General features: G+C 37.6%; 1 protein-coding gene across 13 annotated transcripts in view; it reads left to right on the top strand.

Moving 5' to 3' along the window:
- Nucleotides 1-12,383, top strand: part of CDC42BPB (CDC42 binding protein kinase beta) — a 99,812-nt gene that overhangs the window by 72,522 nt on the left and 14,907 nt on the right. For 5 of the 13 annotated variants that reach the window (XM_074868839.1, XM_074868838.1, XM_074868846.1 and 2 more), the window contains exons 19-28: nucleotides 1,094-1,242; nucleotides 1,835-1,929; nucleotides 2,018-2,097; nucleotides 3,477-3,524; nucleotides 4,622-4,711; nucleotides 5,134-5,223; nucleotides 5,625-5,730; nucleotides 8,152-8,288; nucleotides 8,871-9,010; nucleotides 10,608-10,689. In XM_074868839.1, coding sequence (XP_074724940.1) covers nucleotides 1,094-1,242; nucleotides 1,835-1,929; nucleotides 2,018-2,097; nucleotides 3,477-3,524; nucleotides 4,622-4,711; nucleotides 5,134-5,223; nucleotides 5,625-5,730; nucleotides 8,152-8,288; nucleotides 8,871-9,010; nucleotides 10,608-10,689 — 1,017 coding nt within the window. The remainder of the gene's footprint in view (nucleotides 1-1,093; nucleotides 1,243-1,834; nucleotides 1,930-2,017; nucleotides 2,098-3,476; nucleotides 3,525-4,621; nucleotides 4,712-5,133; nucleotides 5,224-5,624; nucleotides 5,731-8,151; nucleotides 8,289-8,870; nucleotides 9,011-10,607; nucleotides 10,690-12,383) is intronic. The other 8 variants (XM_074868842.1, XM_074868841.1, XM_074868849.1 and 5 more) reach the window with 3 other exon arrangements.

The following is a 12,383-nucleotide window of genomic DNA, read 5'->3' as shown; positions in this document are numbered from 1 at the left end:
TGAAAACAAAGATGTTTTGCCTTAGCAGGTAGTAAATACTTGCATAAGGAAAGGGAGGGCCATTTGCAGCTAGGCATGAAAGCTCATGTCCCTAGCAGTGCCAGTCAGCAAAGTCTGCCATGCAAAGAGTCCATCTGCTGCTGGTTTATACATGTAAGAAGTTACTCACCCCTTCCAATCCTATAAATAGGAGAGAATAAGAGAAAGTTACGACTTCCTGTGAGCTAATGTTTACCTACATCATCAAGAGATTATTATAATATTGAGAGGTTTAATAGGAAGAAAGATTGGATCACATGTAGTTGGCATTTTCTTCTTATCTACTGCCAGAATAAGGAACGCTGTCTGTTCTTTATATTGCAGCTGGTTTTGTAACTTTGGCAGAATCTGATCTAACGCAATTATTTCTCAACATAAAAAATGTTTCCTATTGTCATGACTGTTATTTGCAAGTTCATGTGTGACTAGAGAGGTATCCATTAAGGAATATCAGAAATGTAGTCCACACTGAAAAATGCCTGGAAGAGCTCAGAATATTAGCTTTTGGGGGTAGTAGGGTGGAATTGCATGTTGTATGCAGAAGCATAGCGTATGCTACTTAGCAAGTGTAAGGATTGTTTAGGCAAATGTTCTAGGTATCTTAGGTATCTCAAGACGCAGATTATATTTCATTTTTTTCATGGTTTTGCCACTCTTGATATGTTTTAGATTAGTATGGTTTACATTAAATATTGACATCTCATGTTTGAAAGTCTGGTATGTCACTGTGCAAGTTTTACTCTCTTCTAGATTGGACAATGAAAACTAGCCATTTTCAATGGGTTCTCTCAGTTTGACTTTCACGCTCAGTGATCCAGCATTTTGGTTTCAAGCATATTGTGTTAGTGGTTTAACCAATATAAAAATTGCTCATTACTTTGTTTTTGTGTAACGAAGTCAGACTATCGACTGATTTCCATGCAGCAGGTATACTGTCCATAACTAATTAAAAAAGCATTCTCTGAATCAGTGTGAAAGCTAATTTATGTCTTTGAACAAGAACAGAAATACCTTTAGACAGTTGATGTTAATATTCAGTAATTTACTGCAACAGGATCCACTTTGGAAAGTGCGACGCAGTCAGAAGTTGGATATGTCAGCTAGGCTGGAATTACAGTCTGCCCTTGATGCAGAAATTCGTGCCAAACAACTAGTTCAAGAAGAGCTTCGAAAAGTTAAAGATGCAAACATCTCTTTTGAGAGGTAATAACGGCTATGGTTCTGTTTGGATTTTAATGTACTGCTCTAAACTGCTGGTTAGAATAGTAACAACTTTCCTAAAATGGCCCTTTGTGCCTGGGATATTGGACTCCGCCAGAAAGACCCCATTCTACAGACTACACATTTCTTATATAGTCAAATGAGAACTGTAAAAATTTCTTCAAGTAAACATTTCACCGTTGTAAATAGCTTGGTTAATAAGATACAGATCTCAGGCACCTGAGGAAAAAAAAAGCATAAGAGCAAATTCAAAGGAAATCCAGTACCTTTTCTTAGACTAACAGGAGAGTAGATATATTCTTGGGAATTAAAAGTCAAACTGCTATTAGAATAATTGTGTTTGGTAGGTTCTTGCAAGGATAGCAGGAGTCTCAAGTACAGTTTTCACCATCTAGTCAAGTAGTGAGGTGCCTATTCAGGGGAAAAATAAAATTAATCAGCCTTTTAAAAAAAAAAAAAAAAAAAAAAGGCATTTTCCAAAACTCTGAGATGTAGGACCAGAAATATATAACCCTGTGCATTCCTGCCTTTGAGATGTTTCAGATTGCATTTTGATCATATTATGTTGCTTTAGTAAATTAAAGGAATCGGAAGCAAAAAACAGGGAACTGTTGGAGGAGATGGAAGGTTTGAAGAAAAAACTGGAAGAAAAATACAGAACAGATTCAGGTAATTAAAGTTACTGTGTTTTAACAGTGTTCTAATAAACACCTGCAATGTTGCCTTTTAGCTAAGCGTGTTCTGCTTTGGGTTTTAGGTCTTAAACTTCCAGACTTTCAAGATTCCATTTTTGAATATTTCAACACCTCTCCTCTTGCACGTGATCTGACTTTCAGAGTGAGTTATTACATAAAATAACTATAAAAATGTGATAACTGAATTATATTTTTATTATGTAAAAGTAACGCTTGGGCACATTTGGATCTGGACTTTTAGCCAAATTAGTGTGACACAGAATGGATGCCCAGTAGATGTCAGATTGCTTGCCTTTTTGTAGAGAGCTGGCACCTCTGGGAAATATTCCCAGAAGTTCACGTTAATTATTTCCCTTTCTAGCTTCTTTGTTTAGGTTAATCTCAACTGTTTGCCTAAATAATATATATTAAGGTTTTTTGGAAAGGTTGCCACACCCTGTTACAAATAAGGGAATTAAATGCTTTGCAGTTGGAAGATGCTGGTTAATACACGGAAAAGTATTCACACAGTTCAAGGAGTGTTTAAACAGATATGTAAAATTGTTGGCTCCAGATCTTAATGGAGTGATTAGAGTAGAAGGAACTGGGAAGAGTATCAGGGGACCCACAGATGTTGGTGTAAGTTTATCGTGACACACCCTCTGATCCTTAGAAAACTAATCATACAAATCACAGCTCCGAGTGGGCGTTGCACTTTAAAAGGTTTGTGCATTCCCTGAGGAATGTTGCTGTTAAATGCAACACTGAACCACATTTCCTTACTTCATGAACTCTTGATCCATGAAGATTTTCTGGGATTCTTTTTGCAAAACATAGACAGTCAGGATAAAACCAAGAGCTCGAGCTGGAAAGAATAATTTGCTATGTTTATGGAGCTGAGTTAAAGGTGCTCAGGTTAGATTTTATATCTGAAATATGTACTCTCTATTTTTTTTTTCCAAATTGTCACTGTTGCTAAAAAGAAAGCCTGTAGACGTGCTGTGATATTGCATACACTTTGTGTATGTGCTGTTCCCAGTCACAAAATGTCCACACTGGCTTTCTTGCTTGAAGCAGCAAGATGTGCTATATGGATGACATGGAAGGAAGAGAGCGAAAAATGATGTATGTTACTATCCAAATAATAATTTTTGTCTACTGACCTTGGTAAAATACTGCTTTAAAAAGTAACAGATATACTTAAAACTGTAGCATGTAGAATATCAAGCCCATAATTAATCAGGATTCCGTTCTACAGATCCTGCAATAAGTATATAGTTGCTACGGAAATGCAGGTGGCATTTTCTGATGAATTACATAAAAATTGCTGGTACTGTATTTAATGACTTCCATTAACAGGTTTTTTTCACATGTACTTATAAATCGTCAGTGTCGTCTGCTCTGGGTTAATTTAGTTTTAATAAATACCATTTGGCCATATAAAACATTTTATTTAGCTAGCTTGCTTACTAATATTCTATCTGAAGTTTTTCTGTGAGTGATAAGTGATCGTTTTTATCCCTCATATCCGTTACAACAAAGGATTCTCTTTCTTCATCTACATCTTCTCTGCTAGCCTTTTGGGAAGAAGTAAGTTTTCGCTAGTAGTTTTGTCTCCTTATTTTGTTGTGACCTGTCATAGTAAAATTGGCCTTCTAAAACTAGGTATTTTGCTTCCTCAGCTTCTCTATAACTTAATCCACTAAATAGAGCTAGTTTAGTTTTCTTTTAATACCTCTTTACAGGCTTAGTATTTTATATCTTGAGTATCTATATGGCTAAAGCATTTTTAAATACTTCGTATCACATAATGGTACAATTTGATCTTAAATGGCCCAGCCCTACCAATCAATTAATAACAAAAAAATTAACAACTATCTGAACATATTTAGTGAGCTAACGGAACTTGAGCCATCTTCCTCTCTAAACTGGCTGGGAAGTGAATGATTCATTACTTGTTGCCTTTAGTGCTAATTACATCATTGATGTGAAGTCTAATCTGATGTTTGTTAATCATTATTTTCATCATGTCCTCAGAGTACAGTAATACAGTGTCCTACTTCCACACCCAGCTTCTTTAGCTTTGGAATTGTAACATACTTCCCCCTTGTGCTGGCAATTAGTAGTTGCTAATTTAAGAGTGAAATTAGTAGAAGGCTTGTAATGGATGCTAGTCTTAAATTTTAGTGAAATGTAAGACAATGTGATTAAGTAGACCTGATTCTTTTAATGTCAGAGGCCAACCATTTTTTTTCTAGATCGTGTAGTACTACTTTAAGAATTTTTCTTGTGGCAGAATTGCTGGCTGCTGTGTGCTAGAAAAATCCTAATGTAGTAAGCTACCATAAGAAATAAGCTATTTTATGGATGATTGCCAAACTTCTCAGACATCTTTCCATACCTGTATGCAAGAGATTAGACACAGCCTTACTGGGAGAAGGTGACTGTTACAGCATTTATACTGCCTACTATGAGGTTTTGCATTTTAGTACTTCCAGCTTTATAGATTTTCCATCAGGTGGCAGAGTTTGTTCTGAGGAAAACTTTTTTTCAGAGTGAAAAGTTGTTAGATGTGTGTGTACTGCATATAGAAATCAGCACTGCTTTTAGTTTCCATTTTGTTGATGTGAGAACACTTCATCAGATCTGTGGTATCTAATCTAATATGTTTGCTGTCACTTTTGCAGACCAGTTCTATTAGTGAGCAGGAAGCGCAGGGTCCCAAGTCAGAAGTTTCACCATCCACTTCAGTGGCAACTGCAGAGCAACAACAAGAAGTAAGAGAGCCATTATTTTACCCTGAAGAGTAATTCACTAGAAAGTCTCTCTGTCTTGTTCATGATAAATACATATTGCAGCATTCGTTATGAAGAAGCAGGATTGAATGTTGCTTATTTGCAATGTGTCAATGTTAATTGCACATGCTTTGAGAACAGTTGCAAATGAAACCTTTTTGCTGGCTCTGTTTATGTTGATGCACCTCATTTTCATATGTTTTCTGTATTGCTGCTTGTTTGTTAGTGTGCAGGCTTTCCTGTGAGTGCTTTAAAACACAATCTGTTTCTGTTAAATCAGAATGTTTATGACAATTAAATTTTTGATAATTTTCAAAAAAAAGAAAAAAGAAATCAGAAAACAATAAGCTTTGTCACCCCGATCTTGAAACAAATTCTTGAAGCCTCATTTTGCTCAATTACAGTTTTTTGTGATTCAGGAACCAATTCGGCTTCAGAGGATGCCTGCTGCTCCTTCCCCCACCATTCAATCCATTTCTCTAGCTGTACCAAAGGTAGGGGGACTGTGCTAACCTTATTCTAAAGAACAAAGGAAAAAATACCAGTTATAAATTAGCCCTCCATGTTTGTTCTCGTCCTGTTTGGGTTTTGTCCTGTGTTTGTTAGGTCTGTGTTTTTAATCTTTGTTTCCAAATGCAAGTTGAAGGGGTTTGATTTGTCAGAAGGGATGACAAAAAATAGTTGGTTACAGGTTTGGGTTTGAGTGGCATATGCAGTTGGAAGTAAAATTGTTACCATTGTCTTGCAGCACCTTTTACAAGCTGCACTTACTTAAAAGAAGCCCAGGTTTCATAATGTACACTCTGATATACTGGAGGGTGGTGAAGGGAAATGCTTGCATTATATAGGTACAGAAAGTGAAAAGTTATTTTTTTATCCCAAATGTATCTTTCAGCCTAAAGCTCACCAGCTCAGTATCAAGTCATTCACGAGCCCTACTCAGTGTAGTCATTGCACCTCTCTTATGGTGGGATTACTTCGACAAGGTTATGCCTGTGACGGTGAGTCAGTTAAACTTTTTATATTTTCAGCAAGTCCCTGAAAAAATAATCTAAAAACGCTGATGTATTTTAAGACAACCATTCTTTGGGGAGGGAATGAAAGAGAGGGATGGCTGCCACTGAATGTTCTCCTTTCTTTTGCATCATCACCAGACTTCTAAAGTAATAGATTTAATATAAGCCCTCATGGTTCCTTTTCATATTACTATTCTGCTAACATTAGTGGTGTTACAGTGCGAGTTGCGGGGGGAGATGGGGAAGGCAGGACTGTTTTCTGTTTCTGTAGTGGAGAAGACTACAGGAATGCTCTTGTAACATGAATCTGTCTATTTTGTGCTATCCTCATCATAAGCCCCATGTGTTGGGAGGACCATTTGCTAGGTTTTTTGGCCTGTAGCCATCTTGCTTCCATTAGTTTTATTTAAAATGCTTTCTCTGGTGCATGTGTCATTATTGAATTCCATATTTGAGTATGTGGAAGTATTTTTGTTTGAAAATACTTACCTGTATCTTGATTAGACACATGAACTCAGTACGTACTCCACAAATCTGTTAAAGACTCAGCAGTATAAATAATGTTATTGTATTTCTGTGCCCAGCTTAGCTCTTGCTAGTGACACCCTCCCTACTGGCACCTTCAGTATCATGTTCAGATTGCCTCATCTGCCCTTCAGGGTGCTTCTCCTGACAGATATTCTGGTGGTAGTGTTTCCCCAGGAGCACCTAGAGCTCTGCCAGCACTTGCCCCGGGGCTGCCTTTTGTCTCCTGTTGCTGACAGTTCTGAACTCTTGGTTTGCATCTCTTCCTGCAAGTTTGAAACTGTCTTTTTCCCTTGGTGTAGCTATCAACTTTGCGTCTTTTTTTTTCTCTTCATGTATTTTGTTTAAGCTCTGCATCATTAGCTTTCCAGTTTGCCTCTTCTACTCCAGATCTTGAGAGCTACAGAAAAAACTAGAATCACATTGACATAAGAATAGAGATGACTCCAGTAGAACAAAACTTTGCCATGTTCCACTGCAAATCACTTGCTTTTCCCAATTCCTACTGTTTGTAATGCTGGAGACTATGGTAAAATACAGCTGCACTTCCAGAGGCCTGTGGAACTGACCTGTGGATTTTCCCCCATTCTGAAACCAGTGTGCCTTGATATGCACAGTCCTAAATAATTATGATGCCTCCTGAAAGAGCTGAATTTATTATCAGGTCTTGGGGAGCACCTGTAGTACTTTGCATCCATGACTTTTGGTAACCCCTGTCCTCTTGAGAGCAGACAAGAGCTCAAAGAACGAGGCTGGCAGCCTGCTCTGGGCAGCCCTCTCTGCTGGCTGTTCCCTTGGGCATTGTGAGGAGGCGGTTTGTAGCCCAGTCTGTGGCTGTAGCAGAAGCAGGCTGTTTCCAGGTTCTCTGGAATCCTTTGACCCTCTGTAATTACAGGACTAGATGTGCATAGGGTATCCGCCAGACGCCCACTTCTGAGAATATGGTTAGGAGGAGGGACAGAATAGATCACAGTGCCATGCCACTCTCCCACTGCCTTCTCAAGCCTACTGGTAGAAACAGGGTAGCTAGAACAAATATCTGTGGAAAGATCTGGCCCATAACCTGTGGGTTGAATGCCTCGATACAACATGTTAGTTCATTCCACAGTTTTTGTAGTCTGTCTCATGTGAAGTGACATATATTCTGAGTTTTTTTCTGTGTAGTGCTTCTGTGTGCAGTGCTCTATAGACAAGAGACCTAGAGACCTCTGTGCCTTGCTGGTGTAGCACAAAGTGGTACAGTGTGGTGTAAATGGTAAGAAAGGATGCAACGATTAGTATAGATGTTTGCTCCTTATTTGAACTCTGAGATATATACATGCCCCTTTCGCCACACAGCATTTCAGTCCTTGTCCCCTGGTTTCAAGTCTGTTGCCTGTGTTTAATAGTTTAATCCTTTCTGGGGTTTTTTTGTCAGTTTAGTTTTACTTTGTCTTTGCAGTATTCTTGCATACTTGGATCAAATTAAACACCTACTATGTTTATCTTGTCTCCTATCACTGCTCTGTAATTTTTATTCCTCCTTTATCCTTTTTTTACTTTTTCCTCTTCTGTGACTGGGTTAATTGTTGCTTAACACCAGTGAGGCTGACCAACTCCTCTTCCTTCTGGAAAATGCTTTCATAAGTTGCCTTGAAATGTGGACTCAGTTCCTGCCCTTTATGGAAGTAATAGCCTTAAAAAAGAAAATAAAAGCACTTTGGAGTCTCATGCAATATCTAGGTGTGTTCACTCCTTTAGCATAGTTGGCTATTGCAATATTTGACTGCCAGTTTCAGCGTGATTGATTAATTTGCTCAACGTAAGGGTAGACTATGTTAATGTCCTGTTGTGATTGACTTATACGTGCATTTCACTGTGAATTTTCTCTTTTGTACTCAGTGTGTTCATTTGCATGCCATGTTTCCTGCAAGGATAGCGCACCTCAGGTCTGCCCCATACCTCCTGAGCAAGCCAAAAGGCCTCTTGGAGTAGATGTGCAAAGAGGAATAGGAACCGCCTATAAAGGTTATGTCAAGGTAATAGTCTTTTGTTCTTGGACAAGAGAAGAGTACTAAACTTGACTTACAGCTATGCAGTTTGGAACCTCTAAGTATGTTTAAACCGATCTCCTAAATTGTGTTAAGGCCTTAAGGCTTTGTGTGCCATTTACGTAACTTATTTAACCTTCGTTGCTTTAGATGTGGGAGAAACAGTTGGTTTTACTACAAGAGCTAAAGGTTAGTAAATTAGTAGCTACAATGTTCATAAGCAGCAGGGGGGGAAAAAAGCATGCTTTAAGGAAGAATTTCTGTCATTGTTGATGTAAGCATAATATAAAAGGTAAACTGTCCTACCATTTTGGCATTTGTGGAATATACAAGCCCCATTGTTTGTCCTAATACTACCCAATGTATTTATTAAACTGTAACAGAGAATGGTTGAACTTAAGGGAGGGAAAATGATTGCTTGATTACTTGACATTTTTCACTCTGTTTTGAAGGGCAAGTAGAATGTGTTCTAATTCTGTTGATCTAAGTATAAGCTTTTCTAAATGTCCCTGCTTTCTGTGTCTACTACATGTGCTTACATTTAATAAGCAATCAGTTATTTATACACAGGTCCCAAAGCCTACAGGAGTTAAGAAAGGGTGGCAGAGGGCTTATGCAGTTGTCTGTGACTGTAAATTGTTCTTATATGATGTGCCTGAAGGAAAGTCCACCCAGCCTGGAGTTGTTGCAAGTCAAGTCTTGGATCTCAGGTTTGTATTATTATAACAGAGTAGAAATCCTCTGTATTTTTTTCCTAACAGGAATATTTATTTATAGTACACAAGAACCTTTAAGATCATGAGAACTCTGGTCTGAGAAGACCTATGTGCTCCATATGTAGACTGCAGCTAAGTTTAGGCTGAACGAGTTGGCTCAACAACTCGCTTAAGTGACTTTATTGTCACTTATACTACAATCACTAATATTTACAGTATTAGCATACTTCTTCCTAGAATTCCATATGCATACATGGAAAACAAATAGACTTTGGTAGATCTGTTTTTCCCCTGCACTCTGACCTTAACATTGAGTCACAGATCATCCCCATAGCCAGTAATTTCAGGAACATTAAAAAACTGAAGTAGTCTTCAGAAAAGCATTGTAAATTCAGAATTTACAATGCAAGTGGCTCTGACCCTGCGTTCTCACAGGAGTTGTTTTTTTCATGGTGAACCATTTGAACCACTGAACACTCTCTACACAAGGTCTGCAACTTACATTGATCAGAGTAAGGTAAAGTAAGTAAAGAAGGTTTTTCAGTAAACCAAGAAGGTTTTTTTATTTCAATTTATGGAAATGTCAAGGAAGTATAATACCTTTTAATGTTACAGCACCTTCTATCTCTGAATGTGAAGTTCGCATTATCAGCCATCTTGATTTATATTTTTTCCAGACAGTAGTACCGTGGGGTTGCACCAGTACTGCTGTTCTGTTCTCACATTTATTCTCTGAGAACGATCAGTGTCAGCTCTCTGGCATGCTGGCAGCAGGAGCAGAAGTGTGGAAGTATTGCAAATAACGGCATTCATATCAGTACATTGCTTGAAGCAACTCAGTCAGATATTATACCAACTGTCCCATGCTTTATCTGCTATTGTAGCTGCCTCTTTGAGTCTGTCTTCTGAGGATTCTTAGATGTTTTGATAGATGTTAACCACCACAGCTATAAATTCTAGCGTGGGCAAGTTTCAGGCATTAGTGTCATCTTTACACTAAAATTGGCAATTATGGTGATCAACTTGGTCAAATTCAGTTTAAAAAAGCTTGTGTAGACAAGCCCTCTGGAGTGGAGCACTCTGAAATGCAAAAGTTGTTCTGATGTCTGTTTATTTTACTGTAATAGAGAATAAAATCTAGCTGTTTTGAAAACCCTTATTTGAATCCCACAAACTATAGTTATGTTGCCAAGAGCTTTTTATGTGATTTTTCTTTTTTTCCAAAGGCCCCTCTCTCTTGCTACACATTGAGGTATGAATTATTCATTTCTAATGTGTCTGCTGGGCTGGAAGAGCAATATTCTTGCTGCTAATTGTAGAATAGGTGTGGTCAGTAAACCAAAACTACACAAAGCCGCTCCACTTAACTTCAGGTGAACTGAGTTGCACGTACTGAGTGCTGTAGAAACATAGCTTGTGAGTTGTTTGGGCCAAGGATGGTTAGAGCATAACAAAGCAGTGATGGCAGTTTTTACCTCTGTGTGGTGTTAGGAGATTGCAGCTTATTGAAACAGTTGTGGTATCAATTAGATTTCACTGAATAATGTTAGTATATGCATATATGTGATTCTCTTTCTCTCTTTCTTACTAGAGATGAAGATTTTTGTGTGAGCTCTGTCCTAGCATCGGATGTAATACATGCAACTCGTAAAGACGTCCCTTGTATATTCAGGGTATGGCTACCAATTTACTTTAAAGAAAATACAAGTTAAATATTAGTGTTTGTTTTGATAGTGAAATATGTTTTCCATATTTAATGTCTATTAAGTTATGAAGAAGTATAAGAATTTACAAGAGGTGCTGAAATGTGTAGAACAATGTGATACTCCTCTTATAATTGAACTGTAAAGAGCAAAGTTCTCCTTTTGCTGCTTCCTTGTATATAAAGTTTGGCTTTTTTATTTTCTTGATTATAATTCGGTATATTTTTGTCTCCTCTTCCATTGGTATTACCAGATGCTGGTTTTAGTTTCTTAGCTTTGGAGGACTCTTGCTTTAGGAACTGATGCTGTAACAGAGTAGGCTGAAGCTTGGTTATGCTCACTGATTCTAGATTGTCATGTATTTAAAAAAAAAAAAATTGAAATTTCAGTTTCCTTAATTTCACATTTAAGTATAGTAGAAAAAATTTAAAATAAGATAAAATAATTCACTCTACTTAGAACATACATCAAAGAGGATATTATATCTGATGCTGTATTTAGTTTTTGACAGGAACTTCTTTCCTAGGTTTTATGTGAAATATATTTAATGTGGAATTTTAAAATATAAATATTGGCTACTAACGTACGCTTCTCTAATTCCTTGCATTTGAATACAGAAATTCACTGTTTTCAGCATCTCTGATCCTCAGCCACTTAGAATCAAGTCAGTGGAACATGGCAGCCAGAGAACTGACAGTCCCATGCAGTCCCAATCATTTGGTCCTTTAGGCTTTTACTTAGGAAATGTCTTGGCAACTGGAATGCTTATGTGGCTTTGCTTTTCTGCTTTTTTGTAGAAATTTTTTGCAGTGCATTTTCATCCTTTAGTTTAGTACTACTTTTACCTTCATTTTCCTCTTGTTTCTAAATGTTTGGGGTTTTTTATTCCCATCTGGCTACTCTCTTCTCAAGTTAGCAAATACTGTGGGAAAAGACTTCTGAGGAAAGAAAATGAGCTATGCAGAATGTTGATTGATTCTTTTAAGAACAAGGCATCCATACAGTTTAGCCCACCTGACTTGCTGCTGTAATTTCTATCTGCAGGGTTTTTTTAACTTTTTTCTTAACTTTTTCAGGGTAGCCGAAAAAAAAACTTGTCAAATATCCCCATTAAGAATATACTTATATGGATAGACATGACATAATCTCTCCATGGTGTCATCAGATTATCCCCTACTAAAGTGATATGATGAATTAACTAGAAGCCTAGTTTGTGAGTATATCCATTTGAATACCTGGTTGACAGGAACCAGAGAAGATGCTGCCAAAGTCCACCTCTTCTCTCAGTTTTATGTCTTCCATCAAAAGAAGGATTATTTCCAAAACTGTAAACCAGTAGCATCTGATGCAAGAGAGTCTTATTTTCTCAATTCTAGATTTGCATCTTGCTGACATAATGACATAGAGTGGCTTCTACACAACGGTTAAAACTGTTACTTCACATCATCTGCATAAAAATGTGGTCCTTCTTTCATACGTGTTATTTCACCTACCACCTGATGATATTGGTTACCCACCAAAGACAGATTTTCATTTCTTTTGGATCTTCCACCAGTAGAAAGCAATACCAGAATGCTGCCAAACATTAAAATATTGCCACCTCTGACCCCCAGTGATACCAAGAAGAGGAAGAACTTGTCTCAGACTCCAACATCTCTCCTTGG

This window comes from Strix uralensis, chromosome 4, assembly GCF_047716275.1.
Source record: "Strix uralensis isolate ZFMK-TIS-50842 chromosome 4, bStrUra1, whole genome shotgun sequence".
NCBI classification, from domain to species: domain Eukaryota; kingdom Metazoa; phylum Chordata; class Aves; order Strigiformes; family Strigidae; genus Strix; species Strix uralensis.
Note: the sequence above shows the minus strand (reverse complement) of the source record. Positions and strands in the feature narration are given on the sequence as shown.